Source organism: Hyperolius riggenbachi, chromosome 2 (assembly GCF_040937935.1).
Source record: "Hyperolius riggenbachi isolate aHypRig1 chromosome 2, aHypRig1.pri, whole genome shotgun sequence".
In the NCBI taxonomy this organism is placed as follows: Eukaryota; Metazoa; Chordata; class Amphibia; order Anura; family Hyperoliidae; genus Hyperolius; species Hyperolius riggenbachi.
Genome location: NC_090647.1, coordinates 473408589 through 473434662, shown reverse-complemented (window position 1 = coordinate 473434662; position 26074 = coordinate 473408589). Strand labels below are relative to the sequence as shown.

The 26074-nt window shown below is 42.6% G+C and overlaps 1 protein-coding gene and 1 long non-coding RNA gene across 5 annotated transcripts in view; one reads left to right on the top strand and one right to left on the bottom strand.

Moving 5' to 3' along the window:
- CLUH (clustered mitochondria homolog) overlaps positions 1–26074 on the bottom strand; it is a 116917-nt gene that overhangs the window by 47929 nt on the left and 42914 nt on the right. The window contains exons 8-13 of the mRNA XM_068270236.1: positions 20212–20359; positions 20043–20135; positions 17237–17931; positions 3236–3462; positions 2793–2897; positions 1103–1203 (exon numbers count right to left, since the gene is read on the bottom strand). Of these exons, the coding sequence (XP_068126337.1) occupies positions 1103–1203; positions 2793–2897; positions 3236–3462; positions 17237–17931; positions 20043–20135; positions 20212–20359 (1369 nt within the window). The remainder of the gene's footprint in view (positions 1–1102; positions 1204–2792; positions 2898–3235; positions 3463–17236; positions 17932–20042; positions 20136–20211; positions 20360–26074) is intronic.
- Positions 12908–20439, top strand: LOC137547067 (uncharacterized). 4 transcript variants are annotated; one of them, XR_011026463.1, is made up of 3 exons: positions 12908–13072; positions 13192–13325; positions 20115–20439. It is a non-coding gene; the product is annotated as an uncharacterized lncRNA (long non-coding RNA). The 4 variants fall into 4 exon arrangements; XR_011026462.1 differs by lacking the exon at positions 20115–20439 and adding an exon at positions 17352–17527 and having other exon boundaries at positions 12908–13020; XR_011026464.1 differs by lacking the exon at positions 20115–20439 and adding an exon at positions 17352–17527 and having other exon boundaries at positions 12908–13046.

Sequence of the window (26074 nt, the reverse complement as noted above, 5' to 3'; positions counted from 1 at the left end):
GGGAAAGAGACCAGGATGCCCATTCTGATCCGCCAGCCAAAGACACAATTACTGGCAAACTGGAAGAGTGCTGTGTGGGCGATAATCGGCTTGCAGGAGAATAAGGGCAACATTTAAAAAACATAGCAACAGGTTAACAGACCTCAAGTATGCTTTAGCTTTAATTCTTATAATGAAACACAAGGTGTATTTTACAATAATCTCATACACTGAATGGGCCAAAAAATTAGAGACACCTTATTTGAAAGTAAACCAATCCACTAGTGAAGTAGAGTGTTGTAATATCGCAGATTTGATTGTATAAGGAATGCTCTGCTTCGGACGACGTAATTATCATGGGAGTTCACGTCAAAATGGGTAGAACAAAAGATTTAAGGAAAACAAAAGTTTGTTTTCTTAAAACAAAGTATTTGTGATAATTCGGGTTGGAGTGAGCTCCGAGATGTCTCCCACAATGCATTACTGCTGAAATATGCAAATCAACTATTGTTGTCCTTGGAAGCTAAACACACTTCCAGATCTGCTGGAATGCAATGATGTGTCAGCTTGTTATCTGTACAGAGCCATAATGATCCAACATGCATACAGACTGTTTTGGATTGGTTGATCCTCATCAGTACATGGCATGGATTAATGTGGCTCTATGGAGTAGGACTTGAAACACCCAGAGGTACTTGGTTGTGAATACAACGTGGTTGTGTACAGAGCCAAAAATGCTAGAATTGTGTCGATGTCTTTAATACTTATGGACCTGACTGTACATCCCTGTAAGCAGCAAAAGAAAGACTATAGCCTTCCTGTCCAGAGCGGGTAAATATTAAACTGCTCCACTGCGCTACACTGCAAAAGGGGAAGGAGCAGCCACCCGACCGGTTGCTATAGTTACACCACTTAGTTTGAGACTGTTCAATAAGACAGACTATGTTTTAGATTTTGGCCCCTTACGTGACTGAGTTTGACAACCCCGGACTAGAGAAACCACACTAAAGTATAATCAATAAAATAATGATGATTGTTATAGTGCGCTAAACCAAATATAAATGTAAGGTAGCTTATGTTTAAATTAGCTTATAACCAGCACACTCTGTTAGCACGTTCTTACCAAACATGGAATCTGACAGGTCAGAACAAACGCTGCAGCGTCCTTCAATAACTGCTTCTGGTTCTGCACCTCTGCCTGTACGGACTCCGGAAATCTCACACCTGTGGGGAAAACAAACAGACGGGTACGCATTGGGTTGACTGGATTCAAATCTTTCAGTCAAGAGGCTTTAGAAATTTCTCTATGCTGTGTTCTCCTCGGACATGTGGAAGAGATTGAGTGGCTGCACTGGTGACCCCAATGTATTTCTGTAAGATGTCCAGGGGAAATGTGCTCTGCTGAGTGTCTCTACATTCTGCTGGAACTCGGCCATTCGCTAAACTGAAATTTGGTATCTACTAGTGAAGCAACTACAGTATCCATTTTTTTTAAAATCTGTTACTGTCATTCAGCTCTGGTTTCCTTTGACACGTAACAGTTTTATACATACCTGGGGCTTCCTCCAGCCCCATGCGCACGGATCGCTCCCACGCCCCCATCCTCAGTCTTCTCCATCTTCTGTACCGTTAAACTGAAATTTGGTATCTACTAGTGAAGCAACTACAGTATCCATTTTTTTTAAAATCTGTTACGTGTCAAAGGAAACCAGAGCTGAATGACAGTAACCGTTTTATACATACCTGGGGCTTCCTCCAGCCCCATGCGCACGGATCGCTCCCACGCCCCCATCCTCAGTCTTCTCCATCTTCTGTACCGGGGCCCGTAACTTCCTCCAGTCGCGTCCAGTCTGCGCAAGAGACGTGCACCCTCTACATATCTCTCCAGTGGCTGCTGGAAAGATATGTAAAGAGCGCACTTCTCTTGCTGGCCGCGACTGGAGGGAGTTACGGGACCCGGTAGAGATGAAGGAGAAGACGGAGGACGGCAGCCTGAGAGCGACCCGTGTGCATGGGGCTGGAGGATGCCCCGGCAGAGCTCCGTCATTCAAGCAGAGATGCGCGCGCATCGGCGTGCGCAATCTCCTGCAAAACCCCGCCCTAGGACTTCACACCAATTGGCTTGGAGTGGTCCTGGGGCTGCTGCCGCATTCACGCCAATTGCCATGGAGAGGTTGACAAGGGATTAAACAACGCAAATTGCCTGGCTGTCCTGCTGATCCTCTGTCTCCAATGCCTTTAACCATGAACAAACGTGCAGATCAGATGTTTCTGCCAGAAGTCTGGCCCAGTGCACACCAAAACCGCTAGCCGATCCACAAAACGCTAGCAGTTTTTGGTGCGGATTGCAGAGATTTGGCCCAGTGCACACCGAGCGGATTTGGATGCGATCCGCTAGCCGCATCCGCCTGTAAATCCGCTTGGCTATTGTATTTCAATGGGCTGGTGCACACCGGCGGTTTGAGGTTTTTAGCAAACCGCAAACGTGCAGCAGGAGGCACGTTTGCAGTTTGCTAAAAACCTTACACAGCCGGTGTGCACCAGCCCATTTAAATACAATAGCCAAGCGGATTTACAGGCGGTTGCGGCCGGCGGATCGCATCCAAATCTGCTCGGTGTGCACTGGGCCTCTGACTGGATTAGCCACGTGCTTGTTTCAGGGTGTGATGCAGACACTACGGCAGCAAAAGAGATTAACTGGTATTGTTTGAAATATAGCAACTCCCATATCCCTCTCACTTTAGGTGTATGTCACTAGTCCCCCTAACAACTACAACTCTTATTTTAGAAATCCCTTCTAGCACACTTTGTACCTGGGGAGAAAATGTCCGGGTTGAAGCGGATATCAAACGACGTTTCACTGATTGAGCTGACAGCTTGACATGCTTTTCTGATCACCTCCCGGCTCTTTACATCCACTGGAAGATAAAATTAAAATTTTATATAGAATATCAGCATTTTTTTTTCAAAACAGTCAAATACCATCTGTAGGAAGATGAAGAGTACATATTAGTCATATACATAATGCTCCTTTATGCATATGTATCAATGACCATGTATTCCAAACCAGCCTGGGAAATTGCAGAAATTGCTTGTTTACTGCAAACATATGAAAAGCTCATCACATCCATTCCCTAGAGCTTATTAATATAAAAACCTTTAGTATATTCCTTGAATGCCGAAAGCTGCAAAATCCACTAAATGTACCAAGATGAAGAACAGATTATAGAGTTTGCAGCCACATTTCTAGGAGTACCTGCATCATTAGAAGCCACGGTGTCAGCCAGCTCTTTGACCTGGGACTCCCCATCTATGCTGTTCCCGGTCTTGTCCTCAGGTGGGCTGCCTTCCTGAGGCTCACTTTTGGCAGATGACTCGGATGAGGCGGAAGAATCTCCATTTTCAAGGGCACTGGCATTCTCCTGTGAGGAGTTCTTCTGCTGCATCAGCTGCATGGCAGCCAACTTCATAAACAGGAGGTACCTGCGACAGGATGATGGAAAAGTGTCAAATATTTTGTAGAAAACAAAAAAGTGGACTTTGGTATGGATAAAGGCTTTAAAGGGAGGTGTAAGATCCAAAAATAAAAAAAATTGTCTACAAATAGTGCCCGAATTCCGAAATATATATATGTAAACTCTTTTTTCTAAAATAGGTCCCTATATGTCCCCTATTTTATTTATTTTTACCTGGTATGTGTGCCTTTGATGAACTGTGCTGAGCCAACAGGATTTTTTTTTCTTTTATTTAGCTACAGTAACAAGCTCATATCAAACTGCAAATATCAGAAACTTCCCATTTCGGATAAGCTAAGCGACACTATTATCGGAAGGTAATTAAGTCCCCTCTCTTTACAGTGCACAGTGATGTAAGCCTGTTATTTAGCAGGGATGGGCTTAGGGGGACTCAAATTCGTAATTAAAATGAGCCTTAATTGCCGCAGTTGTGCGGCTGGTTGATGAGGGGTTATGTCCCACAATTCCGCCGTCCTGCCTGCGCTCCAAACAGCTTGCATGCGTCCTATTGAACGCGTTGCAAGCCTCACTACGCGAACGTCCTCCTTCAAGCCGGAAGAAGGAAGTGCGCCGTGGTGAGGCTTGCAAAGCATTCAATAGGGCACGTGCAAGCTATTTGGAGCGCAGGCAGGATGGCGGAATTGTGGGTAAATAACCCCTCATCACACAGCTGCGGCAATTAAGGCTCATTTTAACTACGAATTCGGGTCCTTGCGGACTTGTCATTACCAGTGAGCCCATCCCTGTTATCTAGGTGATGTTTGCTGTGGGAGGGACAGTAATCTGTAAATAAAAACAAATTAACATTGAGCTGAGTAAAAAAAAAAAAAAAAAAAAAAAAAAAAAAAAAAAATGAATAAAAGTGATTTTACTTTTGGCATCACAGAGAAACACATTTCTCTTAAGGGCTCTTTCACAGTGTGACGTTAAGGTCGCACGTTATAAAAAGTAATAATGCAGATCAACGCACAGCAACACAAAGTATGTGTGACATTCACAGTGCTCACGTTGCGTTGTGTGTAACGTGTAGCAATATTTAGAATGTGCTGCATGCTGTGCGTTCTCTGCGTTATTAGCCAAGTTGGACTGTTTGCACGTGCTCAGTAATGTTTTTGATTTTTTTTTTTTTTTTTTTTTAAATGTGACGCATGCGCAGTTTTCGTTCTATCAGTATGTAATGAAAACGGCGCACCGCGAGACACATAATGCAGGGCAATTTAACATCACACTTCAAAAGTGACATGCGTTGCGTTAGGGGCACGTTGTGCAACCATAACGTCGCATCAAACGCAATGTCCTAGTGTGGAAGAGCCCTAAATCTGACAGTGAACACTTAGGTTACTTTCCCACTAAGACGTTGCGTTAGCTGACACGTTAAGGTCGCATAACGTGCCCCTAACGCAACGCATAGTGGGGTTGAAGTTGGACGTCAGATTGAGCCGCGTTATGCAGCTCTTCATGCGTCCGTGATGTCATGATGCGTACTCTTGGACGCATGCGGCATCACGTGGTCCCGCCAGCCAATCGCCGCACAAAGCGGCCGCTCCAGGAAGTAAACACAGTGCAGTGAATATTAATTAGCCATGTGGCTGGCCGCGGAGGAGGAGGGGAGACCTCCTCCTCCAACATTACTAAGCATGTGCAAACAGTCTACCACGGCTTAGCCGCTTGTAACGTACAGCATGCAGCACTTTGTTTAAACGTGCTGCGTTACAATGTAACGCAACGTGGGCACTGTGAACAGCCCATTTAGTTTTCATTGCTGTGAGTTAGGCTGCGTTACAGGCTGCACTAACGTGCGCCTGTAACGTCTTACTGAGAAAGCAGCCTTAAAATAGGATAGGTAATCTAAATACATCATTTCTTTATGGATGAATTACTTTAATTTTGTCTGTTACCGTGGCGTTTCATCCAAGAATATCACTTCAAACTTGACAATGAGATAGATACTCAATCTTTGGTAAGATTTTTTTGAAAAAATAAAATAAAATAAAATTGTATTTAGTTTTCTCAGTCTTTCCATTTTTTTTTCCATCATCAAAGGCATTATGTGACAAGAGACAGCATACAATTTGCATGCCTGGGGGTCGCAGCCCTCCAGTGAGGCAATAAAACTGTTACATATTACCAAACTATAGAACATGAGCTGAGTCACACATATCCTCTAAAAACACAAGTAAATCCCGCCCCCATCCCTCCCTTTTCATTATCCCTCCCTGTATTTTGCTCTCCCCTCAAGGTCAAGCTAACCTCAGTATCTGCCTTATTTGCAATCTGAAGGCCTCAATTAATATTGTAGTTCAGAACACTTCCAGCCTGCCTAGTGATCACTGTGTACCATTTGGAGTACTGAAATGGTTCCATGAACTCTCAACTGTTTCGGAGTCACCAAGGCTTCCACGTACAATAAAAACTATTGGATCCCTTTATCGATGTTGTATGTTGCATCCAGCTTATCCATTTGCATCAGTTGGCATAGCTTATCATGAACATCTGTAATAGTTGGAGCTGTAGCATATATATCCATCTGTTAAAGGGAACCAGAGAGGAACGGGGGGTGGAAAAAGAAAAAGATTTTATACATACCTGGGGCTTCTTCCAGCCCCATAAGCCTGAATCGCTCCCACGCCGCCGTCCTCAGCTTCCTGGATCCGCCGGTACCGGGCCCGTCACTTCCGGCGGACGCGGCCAATTGTCCGCATCACAGGGGCTCCCTCCATACATGTACGCATGCGGCTGCGCAGTTAGCGGCCACATGCGTATCAGTATGGGGAGAGAACCCGGTGATGCGGAGAATTGGCCGCGTCCGCCGGCCGACTTGCCGACTCGCGGCAATGACGGGACCCGGTGGCGGCGGTTCCAGGCAGAGGAGGACTGCGGCGTGGGAGCGATCCGTGCGTATGGGGCTGGAGGAAGCCCCAGGTATGTATATTGCATCCTCTCTGGTTCCCTTTTGCCTTACGTGCTGCCATCAGCATGAGGTAACCAATGTCCTTTAGCTTTGCAACCTGCTCCCTTCTGGCTTGGTCCGGGAGAGAGATCCTCATAATGGTAAAGGAACAGTATCGGGTCAGATGATGATTGTTTTTTGCATAATTTTGTAAGCAGTCTTTCCACTTCTTTCCAGAACTTTAGGGGCTGGACAGTTCCATACACAGTGCATCAGATCAGCATACAATTGCTTGTATTTGGGGCACCAATTGTAGTAGGCTGGTGGAGAGGCATATTTTATGTTGAAGTCAAACTTGGCTTTATACAGGAAGAGGAGGTGCAACTCCCTCTATCGTTCAGTTTTAGCTGCCTCGGGCAATTATTCCCCTCAACATTCTCCTCCCCAATCTGCTGGTCTGGGAAGACCCTTCTCCCATGCTTTAAAGTATAAATAAGAGAGCCAATTCAGCTTGAAAGAGGAACGACCTTCCAAAACAGTGTGTCGCTGGTCATGGCTATCTCTCTGTTCTCTGTTTTCTACCCAACAAAGTGCTATAAAGTACAGCGTGGTGCTGTAAGATTCTTCGCTTTGGGTTCCAGCTGTATCTTTACTAGCACTGTTGGCAGTTGTAATAGGGACTGCCTCTCCTTACCAGGCTTTAAAAATGGTGTGAGCTTGTTTGGGTTTATTATTTTTTTACCCCCCTTTTTCTTGGCCAAGTACAACACAGGCAGTTATCAGGTTATGTTTGTTTCTGAATTTTATTGTTTATGCTCTAGATCATAAAGATTGGGGTAGTTTGAGTCTTGCTTACTCTGATGTTGCTGTCAAATTGGCACACAATGGTTATGCTTTTCCTGTTTGTCTTATATAAGCATTATGGCCACTTGGGCCTATTTTACTGCGCATTGTTTGTAACAGTTCTATGCTACCTAATTAAAAAAAAAAAGTTTTGAAACGAAAAAGTGGTCAAATGGGGTCGGGGTAGATATAGTACTAATATGAGTCAGGCACCTACATACATGTGACCTAACTTGTGCATAAAATTAGGTAATGCGAAATAGGCAGGTTAAATGACTGGCTTAACCACCCTGGCGTTCAGTTTCCCCAGGATTTCCGTGCAAAAAGTGTTTCAATTAATTTCCAATAATTTGCAACCATTTTTTTTGCAACCAATTTTTTTTTAATATTAAATTTAATACAGATTATTGTATTGAATTCAATTTAAAAAAAAAAAAGTGTTTTCTGCAAGATGTTGATGACGCTGTGTGACCCTGGTGTCATCAACGCCGATCAACGGGGGACATGTGATCGCTGAGGAAGAAGCAAAATCCGCCAAGGGACATGGAAGAAGACACTGGGGAAGCTATCAGAGGTACGCGACGAGGGATCAGCATGCCAATGGTGAGTATAAGACCCAGATGTATAGGTAGAAGATGTGCAGCCAGGTATAGTTAGCCAAGTATAGTTAGCCAGGTATATAGTGAGCCAGGTGTTTAGCCAGGTATATAGCGGGCCAGATGTTTAGCCAGGTATATAGCGAGCCAGATGTTTAGCCAGGTATATAGTGAGCCAGGTGTTTAGCCAGATTTATAGGTAGCCAGATGTCCCCCTCCCGATCCTCCCCCCCCCCCCCAGCACGCTGTGGGTAGCGATCTGTGCTACCCACAGCGTGCAGAACAAGCATCCAGCCACCCTAGGGAATCCCTGGGCAGCCAGCGGGGCAGAGAATGTGCGGGGGATCCCCCTTGTATGTGGAGGCTGTGCTGGCGGGGGATCCCCCTCTGTGCGGGTGGGGGGATCCTCCTTCTATTGTGGCTTTTGCGGGCGGGGGGATCCCCCTCTGTGCGGGTGGGGGGATCCCCCTTCTATTGTTTCTGTTGCAGGCGGCCTATCCCCCTTCTCCCCCTCCTTCCCGATGTCCCCCTCCCGATCTCCTCCCCCCCCCCCTCTCTAAGCCCATTGAGTAAATAGATTTACTCACCGAGGGCTTTCTCCAGCGACGGCAGCAGCACTTCCTCCTCCATCTCCGAAGTCTCGTTCTCTGTACAGTTACATTACGAGACTTGGTGACGTCACCAAGCCTCGTAATGTAACTGTACAGAGACCGGGACTTCGGAGATGGAGGAGGAAGTGCTGCTGCCGTCGCTGGAGAAAGCCCTCGGTGAGTAAATCTATTTACTCAATGGGCTTAGAGAGGGGGGGGGGGGGGGGGGAGGAGATCGGGAGGGGGGACATCGGGAGGGAGGGGGAGGAGGGGGATAGGCCGCCCGCAACAGCCACAATAGAAGGGGGATCCCCCACCCACACAGAGGGGGATCCCCCCGCCCGCAACAGCCACCATATAAAGGGGTTCCCCCCGCCCGCACAGAGGGGGATCCCCCGCCAGCACAGCCTCCACATACAAGGGGGATCCCCCGCACATTCTCTGCCCCGCTGGCTGCCCAGGGATTCCCTAGGGTGGCTGGATGCTTGTTCTGCACGCTGTGGGTAGCACAGATCGCTACCCACAGCGTGCAGTCAGGCATCCAGCCATCCTGGGGAATCCCTCTGATAAGAAAAAAATGCAGCCGGCGGGGCAGAGAAACAGGAAATCTCCCTGTCGGCATGGACGAGCTCAGCTCGTCATTAACGTTTTTTGCAAGTTTTTGCTGGACGAACTCAGCTCGTCCATACCGCCAGGGAGGTTAATTCCCTAAAGGTGAGCCACATGTGGTCTACCAGGTCCAATAGATTGCTCAGTTTTCAGAATACCCTATTTTCCCAGTGAGCAAATGTTTTTTGCATCATATCAGGGGGAAAGTCAGGGAGACCCCACAACTCTCATGGGAGAACAAATATTTTGAGTAATTCTTTCCATGCTATGACGACATCTTGAAGCAAGTGGCTTCGTTTAAAGTGGATCCGAGATTAACTTTTACTCATTGCATAATTGTGTTCCTTTCCTATTGTTTATAGGGCATTCCTCAAGCCAAATACTTTTTTGTTTTTGTTTTAATACTCTAATTCCCTATAAACTAAACAAGCCTCCCCCGCAGTTTTTCAGAGAGTCTTGGCAGGAGCAAGGGCTCATGGGCGCTCAGTCTGTGCAGGATAAGGGGGAGGTATTACTAGCCAGAGATTTCAGAGGCAGAGGGGAGGAGGGAGGATTAGGTTTTTTTCACAGAAGATGCAGATAATCTTGCCTGTTTGTAATGTTTAGAAACAACATGGCTACGGTCATTGTATCACATAATCTGTTTGCAGCTAGATTTGCTGTGTAAACTAAATCTAAACTTTGCATAAGATATATAGACAAGTTACTTGTTAGTTAGTTTTTCATCTCGGATCCGCTTTAAATGACTGCCTTATTTTCCTAAAGGTGAGCCACATATGGTTTACCAGGTCCAATAGATTGCTCAGTTTTCAGAATCCCCTATTTTCCTGGTGGACAAATGTTTTGTGCATCATATCAGGGAGAAAGTCAGGGAGGCCCCACAACTCTCATGGGAGAACAAATATTTTGAACAATTCTTTCCATGCTATGATGGCATCTCGAAGCAAGTGGCTTCGTTTAATTCTCACTGGCAGTTTTGCCAAGGTCACATGTAAGAGACCTGTCAGTGACCACACACGGGGTCACTGGAAAATTGGGGATTCTGAAAACTGAGCAATCTATTGGACCTGGTAAACCATATGTGGCTCACCTTTAGGAAAATAAGGCAGTCATTTAAAGCGGATCCGAGATGAAAAACTAACTATAACAAGTAACTTGTCTATATATCTTATGCAAGTTGGCTGATGGTGTAATGGTTACGGGCTCTGCCTCTGACACAGGAGACCAGGGTTCGAATCTCGGCTCTGCCTGTTCAGTAAGCCAGCACTAATTCAGTAGGAGACCTTTGGCAAGTCTCCCTTACACTGCTACTGCCAATAGAGCGCGCCCTAGTGGCTGCTGCTCTGCTCTGGCGCTTTGAGTCCGCAAGGAGAAAAGCGCAATATAAATGTTATTTGTCTTGTCTTTGTGTGTCTTGTCTTGACCAGGGTTCAGCTATCGCCCCTTCCAGGGCTAGATTAGAGAAGTAGTTTGTGCCGGACTCCCAATCCCAAACATTTTTAGTCAAGCAGGCTAGATTATATCTGTATGCATTCGGATTTTCAGGCCCCTAGGGTTTTGGGTAAGTGTAGTCTGTTTAAATGTATCCTGGCTTTCTTCTCTCTCTCAATAAAAATTGAGAATGCTTTATTCAGTTTTTGTATGTTAGAGTGCGTTACCCAGGGTGGCAGGGCAAACTTGATTTGCCTGTTGAAAAGCTTGGTACAAAGTGAAGGCAAGAGCTGGTGTTTCTTGGTCACCTCCGCTGAATATTCATTGACTATGCGTAGTGCAGCTCCCTGGAAATCAAGGGTCTGCCTCCTGGACTTGTATGCATTCAGCACTCTCATTTTGCCATTATAATCCAGCTAATCATGAACAGTCGGGGTGCTTCCTATGCAACATTCCTAGGCGTGCCCCACCCTGTGTGCCCTCAAGTCAGCACAGCCCCTCTAGCCCCAGCAGATGTGGAAGTGTAGCCTTGCAGGGATTCTGGAGCACACTAGGTCTTTGTAGTACTAGCAGGCCCACAATCCTCAAGTTATTATGCCTGGACCTGTTTTCCAGCTCATCTAACTTGTCATGGAAATACAGTATCGGTTTTGTTTGAGGATATTTTCCATTTTATCCTCTGCATCCTGAATCCTCCCTTTCACATTGGTCAATTCTCCGCTCTGCTTCATCAATGCGGTCTCCTTTCTGCTGAAGCAGCTGCTGGATTGCCGATAGCGGTCCAGGCAGTTTACTTGTTGATTGGTGAGATAGCAGTCCATGCACCAGTGCCGCTCAATCTAGAGAGGATGTGAAACTCCATGTAGCAAGAGGAGATCTAAACATCTAAACACGCCCATGTAGCAAGAGGGGTGTTTAGATGTGGTAAAACCCCTGTGTGTTGTATTGGCGAGACTGACCTCCTCTTAATACCGTTCTGTCGTGTGGGTGCCGGAACTATAATGTCAGTAAGACATGTTTTTAAATAGCTGAACATGCAGGTATTCAATATAAAGCAAGTGACCAATGAATCAACACCATTCAGAAATCAGTTAGGGCCCATTCACACTTGCTGATCGCAAAACACTAGCGATTTTGCTCTGGCGTTTTTTGGCACAAAAAAAAAATCACAATTCACACTTGGCGATTTTTTAGGGATCGCGTTTAGCGCTTCTATAGCACTAAAACGCGATTGCCGGGCGATTAGGAAGGGCTGCTGCAACCACCACACATACCCATTTGGTTAGAATACCAATCTTAATTGTGACCTCTATGGAGACACAGCATGAAAGCTCACACGTATCGGAGAAGGCATGGGTCCTTAGTCATAGCTTCAATGAAATCATAAACTCTACCTACAACCTACAAATGTAATTTGTGTGTAGAATAAAATACAGAGGACCCCAATCCAAAACTGTACTTAACACAAAATAAATACCAAATGACTTATACCATCTCTCATTTTATCCAAGAAGGTGTCCAGCATAGACTGCCTGTTATGCAAAGGGAAAATATATGAATCTGTCTATGAAACCATGTAGTAAAAAAAAAAAGCACATAAGTTTATCATTAAGAACACAAACCCCAAATAAAAACACGTCCCCTTTAAAAATCCAGCAAGAGCAATTGGAATGACTCCTGAATTAATTATTCTACCCATACCCTGTACAGAAACCCAACACACAGAGTTCCTTAAAAATAAAGCAAACAAAAGCTGCTAAAAGCCGCTTTTCACGCTGTTCTTAATACTCATTAGCGTGTCCTCATAAAGCGGTACATCTCCATCAGTCTACAAATTTCAGTCACCAAGGAAACCTCAGGCTCCAGGTCTACCGACAGAAGAACACAACGCTAGCGGATGTTGTGCATGCTGAACCAGCTATAATGCTCCTTGTACTCCATTACAATTACACATTAATAAGGAAAAGATACAAGACTGTGCTTATGAGCTCAGCAGTACGAGTGTTCAGCACAAAGATCTCAAATCACATGAATTTATCTAAAAACTTTCATTAAAAAAAGGGTATACATATTTTTTTATACATTTATAGAGTTCCATACAGAGAATGATTCACATCACTAATTGTACCTCAGCAGGGTTCATATAATTTTTCTGGCAAGCAATTTTGTAAATTAAAGAGGAATGGTCGCGAAAAAATTAAAATTTAAAACACATACAAATAAGAAGTACATTTCTCCCAGAGTAAAATGGGCCATAAATTACTTTCCTCCTATGTTCCTGTCACTTACAAAAAGAAGTAGAAATCTGTCGTTCCTGACAGATTTTGACCTAGCCCATCTTCTCACAAGGGGGGGGGGGGGGGGGGGGGGGGTTCTCAGATTTTTTTTTATTTTTAAAAGCACTTAGTGAATGGCAGTTGCTCTGTCCAACTGCCAAAATAGTGTACAGTGAGCAGGGAGGCTGGTCAGCATCTTTGTATAAATCTTTTTCAGGGAATGTCTTTATAAAGAATAAAGGCCATGCTGAGAATCCCCTTAGGAGAGATGGACTAGCCCAAAACCTGTCGGTAATGTCAGATTTCTACTACCTACTGTGAGTGACAGCAACATAGGAGAGAAGTAATTTATGGCTCATTTTACTCTGGGAGAAATGTACTTATTTGAATGTTTTTTAAATTTTAAGCTTTTTCCTGACCTTTCCCTTTTAAGATTTTTTAAAAAAATCTGCTTTATTGCAGGGACTGAAACAGTGCCCCCCAGATTCTGGTTTCCTAAATTATGGGCTACTCACCTGCAGACACTCCCAGCTACTACTTCCTCTTAGGTTATCTCACAGATTGTCACCCTTACTTGTCTTCCACAGCAGACTGAGGTAAGTAAATACTACTGGGTGGTGCAGGAAAAAAGGTCCCATCTGCCTGCCATGAGCATACAGATAGATGTTACCCCATCCCCGTGTGGCTGGATCTGTGCAGTGTGTGCGCTTACCAAGTTTACTTGAGCCGGTGTTGCCTGTATTTTCTAATGTATGGGTAAAACTCAAATAGAGCAGCAAATGCAGGCAACGCAGGCTTCAATAAACCTGGGGAGTGCACAAAAAGCACAGATCCAGTAATGTGCACTGGACGGCTGACATTTATCTGTATACACATGCTCCTGGCTGGCAGATGGACCAGTTTTTCATGTGACACCCTGCATAATGGTGGGTAAAATCTTTGTAATGTATAATAACAGAGCCAGGGGGAGAGCGATTCCACCCAAAAAAATAAATATTAAAAGAGTTTACACCCGCTTTAAAGGATACCTCAACTGACATGTGACATGATGAGATAGACATGTGTATGTACAGTGCCTAGCACACAAATGCCTATGCTGTGTTCCTTTTTTTCTTTCTTTGTCTGAAAGAGTTAAATATCAGGTATGTAAGTGGCTAACTCAGTCCTGACTCAGACAGGAAGTGACTACAGTGTGACCCTCCCTGATAAGAAATTCTAACTATAAAACACTTTCCTAGCAGAAAATGGCTTCTGAGAGCAAGAAAGAGATAAAAAGAGGAATTTCTTATCAGTGAGGGTAGATAGACATACACATGTCTATCTCATCACGTCACATTTCAGTTTGGGTATCCTTTAAGCTGCTTGTAGGTTTTAGAGGCCTGCCAAAAGATTTTTCCTATTAAGCTTGATTTGGCCACAATCTTTCTGGTATAAGTTTAATAGGAACTTTTTATTTTACTAATCAAGGTCGGCAAGGGGATCATATGATGCAAGTAGATGTTGCCTACAGTAAAGTGAACTTGAAGTAAAAGGAAATTGATGAACAAGTGTATCAACAGAACTAATGTAGTATACACCATCTATTACTGCTCTTTACGTATGTATGCACACAATTCACACAACTACAAATCTATATATATAATAGAGTAAGTGCCTCAACCTTCAAGCAAGAAGAAGAAGTAGTGCCCTGCCCCCAGGTCCGGTCCAAGCAAGAAGAAGGGGCTGGTCCAAGCAAGAAGAAGAAGTAGTGTCATATCAAACCAAGGGCAAAGAGGGATAATGTGCATATTCAGTAGCAGTGCATTGTGGGTAACCACACATGTTCACTTATAGCTGAATTATTGCAAATTCGCTTCTGTTTTAAGAAGGAAAATCACACCAAGCTTTGCTTTTTTTTAGTAGGAGGGCTTTTAGGTCTCTTTTATCCTCCTATACATTCTTAGAAGTTTGGGTCACCCTGAGCTGCTTGGTTACTCTGCTGTACTGGTCCAAGCCCTATCTCATACAGCCTTATCAATTCCTGCTATGTACTGATGAGGATCAAATGTCTGAAACAGGCTGTCACATGTGGGTTTGATATGACTGTGTAAAATGTAAAGCTATAAGCTTGCTTGACTTATCAAAGGTGAAAAGGAATAATTTGCATATTTAGTAGTGGTGCAATGTGGGTAATCACAAATGTTCACTTATAGCTGAATTATTGCATAGTTACTTCTGTTTTAAAAAGGCAAATTACACCAAGCTTTGCTTTTTTTAGTAGGAGGTCTTTTTGGTCCCTTTTATCCCCCTATACATTCCGAGTGGTTTGGGTCACCCTGAGCTGCTTGGTTTCTCTGTTGTACTGGTCCAAGGCCTATCTCATACAGCCATATCAATCCTTGCCATGTACAGATGAGGACCAAAAGTCTGAAACAGGCTGTCACATGTGGGTTTGATATAGCTGTGTAAAATTTAAAGCTATAGGCTTGCTATACACCAGTGGTTCTGGATGCTTGCTTGGCTTACTAAGGGTGAAAAGGAATTATTTGCATATTTAGTAGCAGTGCATTGTGGGTAACCACAAATGTTTACTTATAGCTGAAATATTGCATATGTCCTTCTGTTTTAGGAAGGTAAATTACACCAAGCTATGCTTTTTTTTAGTAGGAGGTCTTTTTGGTACCTTTTATCCCCCTATACATTCCGAGTGGTTTGGGTCACCCTGAGCTGCTTGGTTACTCTGTTGTACAGGTCCAAGCCCTATCTTATACAGCCGTATCAATCCCTGCCATGTACTGATGAGAACCAAAAGTCTGAAACAGGCCATCTACATGTGGGTTTGATATGACTGCGTAAAATTTAAAGCTATATGCTTGCTATACACCAGCGGCTCTAGATGCTTGCTTGGCTTACCAAGGGGGAAAAGGGGTAATTTGCATATTTAGTAGCCGTGCATTGTGGGTAACCACAAATGTTCACTTATAGCTGAATTATTGCAGATGTCCTTCTGTTTTAAAAAGGCAAATTACACCAATACAGTGGGCGGCATTGCAGGAAGTGACGACAATGGAACGCACGATGGAACACGGAAGAGGTGAGTCATCCCCGCCCGCTGCCTCTTACTAATAGTGGTGTCTGCTACTGTGCTTAAGCAGGAGGGGGAGCGCACATGGGGGACCCAGGTGAGGGGGGGTCCAACCCCCCTCCCCGCCGCTGTGCCCAATACCCCCTTCCTGCCCTCTACCCTCTTATGCGGCGTATGCTACGCCGCGGGTCGGCTAGTATAGTTTAAAAAGTGACCATCAAATACACTTCTAATTTTCAATTCGTCATTCTTGCGCTATGGGAACTTACTGATAAACTGAGCAGGAGGGTGATTTTAAATCAAACAAACATGCTTTCGCCTGCACCTGACTGAAATGATCCGACACCCCATCTGTTTGCAAAGCATCAGGCAGCATCAGGTGCTAGCGTGTATACGAGGCCTTACGTCGGATTTTAGCGAACGACCCGTCGTTTGAACGTTCCGTCGTTCGGACGTTTTCGCGTCAAATCCGACGTGTGTACAGACTATCGTTCGGGTGATAAGACTGGTTACCAGCGATCCGCCCGGCGGATCGTTGGTAACCAGTCTTATCACCCGAACGATAGTCTGTACACACGTCGGATTTGACGCGAAAAACGTCCGAACGACGGAACGTTCAAACGACGGGTCGTTCGCTAAAATCCGACGTGTGTATGGGCCTTTAGCCTAACAGATCTAATAAGCTAAAGCAGGAGAAAATGTTTATGTAATAAGCAGGCTGACAGGACACCAGAAGTAGTGAATTTTAACCAATCGTATCTGGAAAAAACATTTGGAAATTTGTATAAATATAAATTAGGATTTGTAAAATAAATAAATTAGGGAACCTAAGGAAATAAGTCTTGTTTCAAATATATCCATTTACTTCAGGGGTGAAAAAAATGCAAAGGTGACTTTAAATGCAATTATCAATGGACAGTTAAAAACACAAGAGAATCCCTACACACACCCTCTTGAAAATAAAACTCTGGTAGATCTTTTTATGCCCATCAGTCAGAAACTTTCTATTTCTTGTTAAAATTGAATGTGATTTGAAATCAGCTGCATCGAACAAGTGGAAGATGTTACATCTACAGCACAAAATAGGTCAGAAGCCTACAAAAAAAAAACATGGGCATACTGGAACATGTTCAGCTGCTCTGACCAATCTGAGGCAGTGTTTAATGGAAATGTATAAACACAGATACAAAACAAGACATCTATAGAGAGACCCAAATAGTTGAAAAACATATGCACAGAATGGTTATACCACCAATATCTAAACCGCTATAACGGAAGGATGGGGTGCGTCATGTCTGGATGGGGGGGGGGGGGGGTGACTTTGGGCAACATAGTTGTAGTCTGCCCCACAGCTCCAGGACCAAGTTTAAAGGATTCTAGAGAATGTAATGTATCAAGACATCTTTACAAATAAAAAAAAAATTGAAAGTGATCCAGCATTACCTGTGTTCCACAAAGGCGTCCACCAACTCCTGGCGTAAGCAGCAAAGTTTGTGTCTGTGTTCTTTGGGGAAGCCCATTTTTTTACATTCCTCTGGCATATCCTCACCTTCTACAGGCAAGAAATTGAGGTCTGGAGGGAAGGTCCGTAGAAGATCCAGAATGTAATGTCGTCCATCATTGCCAATGATACCTTTACACTCCACAGAGGAGCACAGCTCCACCTCCTCATCTTTGTCATTGAGGACTTTGTGTTTCTGGATCTTAAGTGGCCGGCTTGTCTTCTCCAGCAGTTCCAGGTACTTTGGGTGGGACACAACAGTTTTGCCAAAGTCAATGGACCCGTAAATGACACTCTGCTCTTGTTCCCGCTCCAATATCCCTGGAATAATGGATTGTGCAGTAACCCTGTAACCTCTATAATCCACCACTACTGTTCCCAGTGTATATAGTCCCTCCACATCTACTGCATTGTAGGTCCGCACCCCATTCAGGTCATTGGTGGGGGATACATAGGCAGCACTGTCCCCACCAAAATCTTTGTAGTGATCCCGGACATCAAAACCCAAACTGAAAAATATATTATTCCATATAAACATCTGCATTTTTGTCTCTTCACTAGGATTGATCGCCATGACGTTTCCATCAATAACCGCCATGGCACCTCTGGTTGCAGCTGCTGTAAAATCACTGTGGACCTAAAAAATAAAAAAGTATGAAAGATAATGTGAAGAGTATTAACGTTCCATTTAACATGGCTACTCTCACTAATGACTGAAAGGCAGAAAACTGGATAGCCCACATATATTAGCATACCTGAATCAGTGGTTTTTTTTAGCATTATTATAGCATGCACCCTTTTATAAAAAGGTGGAGTTTGCCAAGCACTCCTTACTGTGGATTACACTCTTAACCATTCCTCGACATTTATTTTTAGGAGTACTCCAAATTGTGTATGAATGCTTTTGAAGCATTCCTGTATGCCAGGGGTGTCCAAACTTTTTGGACTAAGGGCTATCACACCGTTCTTGAGATTGCCAGGGGGTTTGAACACACTCTTTTGCGGATTTCCCTTAAGTACACTATGTCTATTATATTTTGTCAAATAATAAATGAACAGGGGAAACATTCTTTTCATTGAGTCCTTTATTCAAAATAGGTCCAAAATAGGAAGCTTTCTGTTTGCATACTGAAACAAGCTTGTTACTGTAAGCAAAGAAAAAAAAAAAAAGTCCCACAATCCCGCTGGCAGCACACAATTCCTGCAGTTAGGCAAAGGCTCACAGACAGGTGAGCCTTTGCATTTGCATTTTTTTATTTGGATGTTCCAACCCCCTTTAAAGAGACTCTGAAAAACGAGGGCTGCTGACTCCCCAAACCCTCGGGCAAACATCCACGACCAACTTGGTTGTGGATTGTGCTGCCCTGAGAGGCAGAGCTATGAGCTGTAGCTCTGCCTCTCCTGCCATCAATCGCCGCACGGATTGCTGCCTCTCCCCGCCCCTCTCTGGGAAGGAAGAGTGAGAGGGGCGGGGAGAGGCGGCAATCTGCCTCGCTTGACATCAGAAGAGGCAGAGCTACAGCAGAAAGCTCTGCCCCTTCCAGGAAGTGCCAGCCAGATTCCTCCCCCCCCCCCCCCCCGGATTTGTGGGGTCTGCAGCCCTCGTTTATCGGCGGGGATGCGGCGGTTTACCGCTGACGAGAGTACTGAAGCGAATTAAAAGGTAAATGTATCAAAAAAATGTCGCTTCAGACTCTCTTTAAGTACCCTGTGCCAAGAACATTGACCTAGGATAACCTCTGCTGGCTTGGATGGTCATGTCTGAGAAGAAGAATGTAAAGAGAGAGTGAATGCTTTAAATGATTGATGCAATTCAGTATGATCAACCTTTTTCAACCTGTCGCTGTGGAAAAAATCATATTTGAGCAAAAATAATTGCAATTAATAAAACAATTTTCCCATAGATGTGATTTTTTTATCAAACATGTTGAATGACTAATTGTAAAGTATGTGGCCAGCATTAATCAGGAGGAAAAGACCAAGTGATGAGCTGGATCCCTATCTTCCGGTCTGTAGCCCTACTGACAGATAGGGATGGACAATGTAAATAATTCCAACTTAATGAAGATTTAAAGCAAGTTTTTAGGCAGCTTGAAAATGGACCAATCAAATCCCACAGTGGCTTTATTCCACTGGCCCATTTTCAAGCTGCATAACAATTAGCATAAAATCTGCACCAACTCAGAATGATTTGCTTCTCATTGCTCATCCTTACTTACAGATGAAATGCAAATATTAAAAAGTGGCATTTTTGAGTATTTTTGCTTTGCACAAAGAAGCCTGAGGATTGAACTTGCTGCTGTTACCCGAAGGGCTATATAGGGGTAACAGAACATGAACATTTTTGGTACAGTGCTCATTTACAGGGCACTGAGGTGAAAGAAATATGGAGGCTACAAATAAAATGCCTGCTGCCTGGCTGTTTTTTTGGTCGAAGTTTGGTTCCCAACCCTGCAGCAAGCATGGAGCCAGTGAAGTCACAACACTGATCATACATTTGTTCTGAGATGGCGATTTAGAAAGTAGTACAGAAAGTGGATCAGCAAAGTCACTTGACTCCTCCTATGTCAGGTTTGTCACACTGTATAGGAATAATAAAAACAAGCAGAAACAGTCTCTGTGAGCACCATACGTTATTTATTTAGTAAAAGATAATTTTGTAGTATTTTTTTTATCTAAAATTACAAAGAAGCTTGTATATGCATAAAATGTTCATAAGAGCTCAGTTGACAACGCAGCAGATATTACCTTGAATATTGCTCGTTCTCTCAGAAGTCTTTCTGGTAAATTCTTACGAGGCAATTCTCTTGTTGTCTGCAGCTCTTCATTCCAGTCTCTGGTCTAAAATAATGAAGAGGTAATCTGTCAGTCGTATATCACAGCAAGTGATGAAGAACAGAACGGAGTAGAACTTTACCTGTCCAGGAATGTGCTCTTCATACCCCAGACGGGAGGTGTAGGCATCCTCCGCTCTGACACAGTCCATGGCGTGTTCTACCAGGGGTGCTGTCCAGCTATAAACCTGGAAAGGGGTGGCGATCCGTTCAAAGGGGTGTCTCTGAACTCTGCAAGAAACAATTCATGTTAAATCTACCCTCAGTAAATTTAGCAACAAGTAAAAATAGGAGAGTCAATAACTAGGAGATAACATCAGGTTCCTTTTCAGTGTCATAACCATGTACAATGGGCATCATGATAAAAATTGTATGCCCCTTCAATGTGGGGAAAAGACTGTTGTGTTTTAATGTATTTTCTAGTTGTTAGAACAAACTTTCAGCTTTCAATTCCGTGCCCAAACAACTATTGGCCTCTCATTAACCCCCATCTAGTCCCTCAGTTTGGACTCCCAAGTTAGCTGAAATATGGCATCTGTGATGACCATCAAACATCGAGGAGGATTATTTTCCTCATTTTAACTTTAAAGAGGAACTCCAGTGAAAATAATGTAGTAAAAAAAGTGCTTCATTTTTACAATAATTATCTATAAATGATTTAGTCAGTGTTTGCTCATTGTAAAATCTTTCCTCTCCCCGATTTACATTCTGACATTTATTACATGGTGACATTTTTACTGTGGGCAGGTTATGTAGCTGCTCCTAGTTGTTTTGGCTGTTAGAGACAGCTGTAAACAGCTAATTCCTGTCTGTGAACCTTGTTACATTGTAACAAACTGCCAAAAGTACTGCGGTCCCAGAGCTTCTTGTGGGAGGGGTTTCAGCACAAAATCAAGTCATACAGCGCCCCCTGATGGTCTGTTTGTGAAAAGCATTATATTTCTCATGTAAAAGGGGTATCAGCTACTGATTGGGATAAAGTTCAATTCTAGGTTGGAGTTTCTCTTTAATTTCATTTTACTTTATTTGTATCCTATGTTTATTTTACACTTTTTAATTTGCATCTTTCAAACCTGTGTTTGACCTCAGCAAATCTGCATTGTCTACACAGAAGGGTAAGCAGGGCCTAGCCATTATATGCAGTGACAGGATAGCTTACACGGCACAAGCGAATGGCTTTGGGACATCTTATTTCTAGACAAGTTTTAAAAAATATATCTAATACATGTATGGATGTATCTGCTGGTGGGAAGGGCCCTGTCAGTGATTAGAACATTTTTGCTTTAGTATTAATGTACAGTAAAAAAAAAAAAAAAAAAAAAACTCTCAAATTATAATAATCATGTATAAGTCCTATAGTACAATATGGCATTATCAAAAAAAAAAAGTTACTGTATATTTTTCTGATTACACTAGCTGTCCCACCAACAGGTGACGTTCCAAACAAGTTTAACTTATCCATAATAACTATATCCATTTCTGTTTAAAACAAAAGAGTTTGTAGCTCTAAACCTAACAAATGAAAATCCGCTACACATCCCCTTTAAAGAGAACCAGAGATGAAGCAACCTCATGTATTTTACCCTATAAATCAGTGGGAACATGACAGTAAACACCTAATCTGCTCTTTGTTACATTGTTCTCTGTTTAATTTGCCTGTTATCACCTCTAAGATAAGAATCCCGACTAAGCAGTCGGTCTGGCTTTGCTACAGAATAATTATAGCTGAGACTGTGTTCTTTGCTGTCTTCAAGTCCAAGCCTGCCCCCTGCTGGCTTTGCTCAGGAATCATTATAGCTGAGTCATTATAGCAAAGCCAGAATCAATGCTCAGTCCGGGATTCTTATCTCAGCTAGATAACAGACACTTTTAGCAGTGAGGATGGAACAGAGAGCATGGTAAGTGTTTTCTCTAATGTTCCCACTGATTTCCATGGTAAAATACACAAGGGTGCTTCGTCTCTGGTTCACTTTAAAGGGGAACTTCAGCCTAAACAAACATACTGTCATTAAGTTACATTAGTTATGTTAATTAGAATAGATAAGCAATATAATCTCTTGCCCACCCTGTTTTAAAAGAGCAGGCAAATGTTTGTGATTCATGGGGGCTGCCATCTTTGTCATGGGGGCAGCCATCTTTTTGGTTGAAAGGAGGTGACAAGGAGCAGGAGACACAATTCCAACTGTCCTGTGTCCTGATTACCCCTCCCAGCTGCATGCGCTAGGCTTCAAATGTCAAATTCAAAATGTAAAAAAAAAAAAAAAAAATTGCACCAAAACAGCAGAACGAGAACAACAACATAAGAAATCCCATCATGCTTTGCACAGCATCAGGGGGAAAAATGCCCGGGCAGTTTTCTTCTGTGCAGCTGAAAATGAGGCTTGAGTAAGAAAAACAAAGTTCTGATGCTGTCAAACTGTTAAAGAAACACCAAGCCTTTTCAGTGCTGCTGAGTCGATTTTTAGTCCGGAGGTTCACTTTAAGTAATTGAAACACTGTTACAGTACAATAAACCATGGCCAATAAGCTTGTGTTTTTATACTTCCCACTGGCAAGTCCATATGTTAGAAGGAGAGAATCCAGCATGCTCATACAGGGGGTCCTGATAACGATCTAATAAACCCCATCTGATTATGCATTTAATGAGGACGCGCCAGAATTTAACACACGAGGATGAGACCGGCCATTAGTCTCCTACAGAGTTTCAGCAGACTGCAGAATTCCTTAACAAAAGGAAGGGTCAGAATTCCAGACTCCCAGCACAAGAATGCCACACTAATTGATGGAGGAGTCAGGCAGGACACATCCCCAATCTGCAGACATGACTGCTACCATCATTAGGCTCTGAAGCCATACGCAGGTGCAGCACATACAGGGAGAAATCCTGGACCAGAGCCCCACATCACTTATTTCATAAATCAAATAAATGACACACTTGGCAAACTGATAGGCAAGTACCTCAGTGTATCTACAGCTGAGATATTCACTGCAATATATACTGCTTTACCAGGTATCTCGTTTTCTGACTACAAACAGTTCAGTTAATCACATCGCTGTATTCAGTCAATGTGATGCACAAGCTATAAAGGGAATGTATAGCAGTTTATTATCATTTTACCCATTTATCAGTAAAAAATTAATTTTCTTGTAAGTATTCAGAATGTTAAAAACAACAGAATATGCTAAAAATATACTATATATTCAGTTTTTAATAGTACTACAAAAACAGTACTATAGAATGTACTACCAAATGAAAGATAGGCTCAACAGGTGAGACTTTGCTTATAAACGTATGTCTCCACATTCCTGTGTATTTAGTGCTGTAGAGACAGTATTAAAGGACAACTGTAGTGAGAGGGATATGGAGGTCAACATATTTCATTCCTTTTTAAAGGATACCCGAACTGAAATGTGACACTGAAAGGTCACACTGTAGTCGCTTCCTATCTGAGTCAGGACAGAGTCAGCCACTTACATACCTGATATTTAACTCTTTCAGGCAGAGAAAGAAAAAAAGGAACACATCATAGTTATTTGTGTGCTAGGCACTGTACATACACATGTCTATCTCATTATGTCACATTTCAGTTCGGGTATCCTTTAAGCAATACCAGTCGCCTAGCTATCCTGCTGATTCTCTGCCTCTATTAGTTTTAGCCACAGACCCTGAACAAGCATGCAGCAGATCAGATGTTTCAGACATTGTCGTCAGATGTGACAAGATTAGCTGCATGCTTGTTTCTGGTGTTATTCAGACACTTGTGCAGCCAAATAGATGAGAAGAGCTTCCAGGCAACTGGTAATGTTTAAAAGGAAATACATATGGCAGCTTCCATATACCTCTTATTAAACTTGTCCTTTTAAATGAAAAAAAAAAAAAAAAAACACCACATTTGTGCAAAGAAAAATAAAAACCAATGCAGAACTTTTTCTTCATCCGAAAACGCTCACTGTAGTGGGAATAAGGTATAACCTGTGTGCAGAATTTGTAGCCCGTTTGGCAACAAACAGATTAAAGTGAGTGAGATTAGAAACTTTTGATTTGATATGGTCAAAATACTCACTTGCCCTATAACTGTGCACAAAGAGTAGTGGAGTTTTTGAGGGATCATGAAATGGTGATTTTGAGCGATAAAGAAAAAAAAATGATTTCCTTTATTTACAAGCTTGCTTTATTTTTTTTGCAGGGAATGGAAACAGGTATAATTAACAGGGTTAGGGCCTGTTTCCACTACATGCAGATTGGATGCAGAATGGATGCAGAAAAACTGACTCCATTGAATGTCTATGGGAAAATCTGCATCAGAAAAATCGCGTTTAGTGGAAACAGGCCCATAGACATCCATTCTGCATCCAATCAGCGTGTAGTGGAAACAGGCCCTTATGGTTCACACCCTTTAACAAGACTATGAGAGATATAAGATTGCGAGTCCCTCTAAGGGACAATCAGTGACAAGACTATGTACTCTGTATAGCGCTGCGGAAGAGGTCGGCATTACAGTATATAAATACACAGGTGGCTTAGTGGCAAGCACACTCACCATATAGTCGCAGGTTAAAATGTTAGTCAAGACAATTTGCATGAAATATGAATATTTCTACCACCATTCTCCCCCCACAAAATTGGATTTAACCACTTAATGACAACCTGACATATAAAAACGTCCTGCTAAAGCCGCTTAATGGCTCCAGGACGTTTTTAGAAGTCAGACAGTGCTGCTGCCGCTGTGCCCGTGCATTCCTGTGCACATGAAAATAGTGAAAAATACCATATTGTCACCATACTTTGTACTAGGGACATAATTAAAATCTTGTGATAACTAGGACAAATAGGCAGATAAAATGTGTGGGTTTTATGTACAGTAGCAGTGTTTATATTAAAACTATAGGGGATGAAATTGGAGAAATAGTGTATTTTTTCATTTTTTCCCTTGTTTTTCCCTTAAAAATGCATAGAAAATAAAGTAACTACTGAAAATAAATATCAACCCCAAAAAGACCAATTGGTGAAAAAAACAAGATATAGATCATTTCATTGTGATTAGTAGTGATTAAGCTATTGGCAAATGAAAGGGATGAGCACTGAAAGGTGAAAATCCCTCGTCTGTTAGGGTAAAACCGCCTTTGGGGTGAAGTGGTTAAAGTGGCCATACACCACACAACATTTTTTTAAGACCTTTAATCAATTTTCTTGACTGACAGTATTCTTTGAATAATGACACCAATTCACCATACAGGTTTTTCTTTTTTTTTTATTAAAAAGAAAAAGTTCAGAATTTTCCACACGGCCGATAAATGAAAAACAAAAATGTATAGAATTTGATTAAGAAAAATACATTTTTTTCTGCACCATCATTTTTATAAAAACAAAACAAAAAACAAACTACAAACATGTTTGGTCACCTTAGACTATGGTGGAGAAAACAGACCAGGAACTATGGTAAGGATTAGATTGTGAGCTCCTCTACGGGGCAATTAGTGACCTGATATACTTGAGAGAACACTGTAGAAAATGTCATAAATCCCTTATGCTATCACAATAATGTAATTCGTTCCAAAAGATGTACACTGTATGTTTTAACATATTTAGTAAGACTTTTTTATTTTTGCTTAAAGTGGACTTACTTTTACATTTTTTCTTATTCATTGAGCATGACTAATATTTTACGATTCTCAGTCAGATATCAAACATAAAAGACAATAGTAATATTTATCGAAATATCCGTTCCAAACGAGTGCTGTTTCTTTCCGAGAGTCAGCCTACACATGGCCTCTAGATGGCAGTCACTTTACTCTAATTTGGCATCATACAGTAAGAGGAGCCTGACTTTAGCTACTAATCACTCATTTTTCTGTAAAATGCTTTTACAAAAACCAGCATGAGTCTTAAAGCCATCAGGCTTTACAGCATTTGTAGTCAAAGATGAATGTTTAAGTGTAGTCACA